This window comes from Buceros rhinoceros, unplaced genomic scaffold (assembly GCF_000710305.1).
Source record: "Buceros rhinoceros silvestris isolate BGI_N320 unplaced genomic scaffold, ASM71030v1 scaffold1295, whole genome shotgun sequence".
In the NCBI taxonomy this organism is placed as follows: Eukaryota; Metazoa; Chordata; class Aves; order Bucerotiformes; family Bucerotidae; genus Buceros; species Buceros rhinoceros.
In genome coordinates, this window is record NW_010413255.1 from 112,696 (window position 1) to 113,499 (window position 804).

The following is an 804-nucleotide window of genomic DNA, read 5'->3' on the forward strand; positions in this document are numbered from 1 at the left end:
GGAAGGGCACCATAAAAACTATCTGCATGATCCACTTCTTTGCCCTGTCTACCATATCACAGCCTCACACACTGGGAAGGACAACACGATGAATCCTGCAGTCCGGAGAGAAGGAGAACTTGAGCTGCCACCTGCTGCTATTGCCACTTATTAGACTTACCAGAACTTCCTGCTTTATATTAGCATGAACTGAAATTAATTCTGGCCACTTATTTTGCTTTTTAAGGTGAATACCACATATTAAAATACAAAGTGCCAACACCGAACAAAACTGAGAATTGGCTATAAATACACGAGTCGAGTAACTCCGAAGTAAGGTAAGAACAGCTATCAACTGGAAGGATGCACAGATCTCCGTGTCTGAGCAACAACTTTCTTTTCTTGTACTACTTCAATTATCAATCACAAGGGGAAAAACCCCCAACAAGCCAAGCCTGTTTAGCACAGAATGCCTTTGTCCGGTAAGGAAGCTCACCTCAGTCCCCGAGTGCATCGTTGGGCCGATTCCATTTTATGTTTCAAAACACGGAACAATTGAGCCAAAATGAACGGGAATGAGAGAATAAACAAGGAATGCCATCAAACTACTCTGCACTGTTCTCTTAGTTTCACCTGAAGACAAAGCCAGGATGTATTGTCTGTGGGTATCAGAGAAATGAACCATCATTAATTCTGTCACCTACACTCTCAAAAAACGTCAGATTTATTTTTCTGAAGTAGGAGTTCTGCAGCAGTCTCGAGAGAACAAAAAAAAATTATGGCGTTCTTAGGTTATGAAATTTTCAGTGACAAAGACGCAGCCTC

General features: G+C 41.8%; 1 protein-coding gene across 1 annotated transcript in view; it reads right to left on the bottom strand.

Annotated features, from left to right (window-relative positions):
- Positions 1 to 493, bottom strand: part of PHF21B (PHD finger protein 21B) — a 42,218-nt gene extending 41,725 nt beyond the window's left edge. The window contains exon 1 of the mRNA XM_010136650.1: positions 476 to 493. Coding sequence (XP_010134952.1) covers positions 476 to 493 — 18 coding nt within the window. The remainder of the gene's footprint in view (positions 1 to 475) is intronic.
- Positions 494 to 804: the final 311 nt, after the last annotated feature.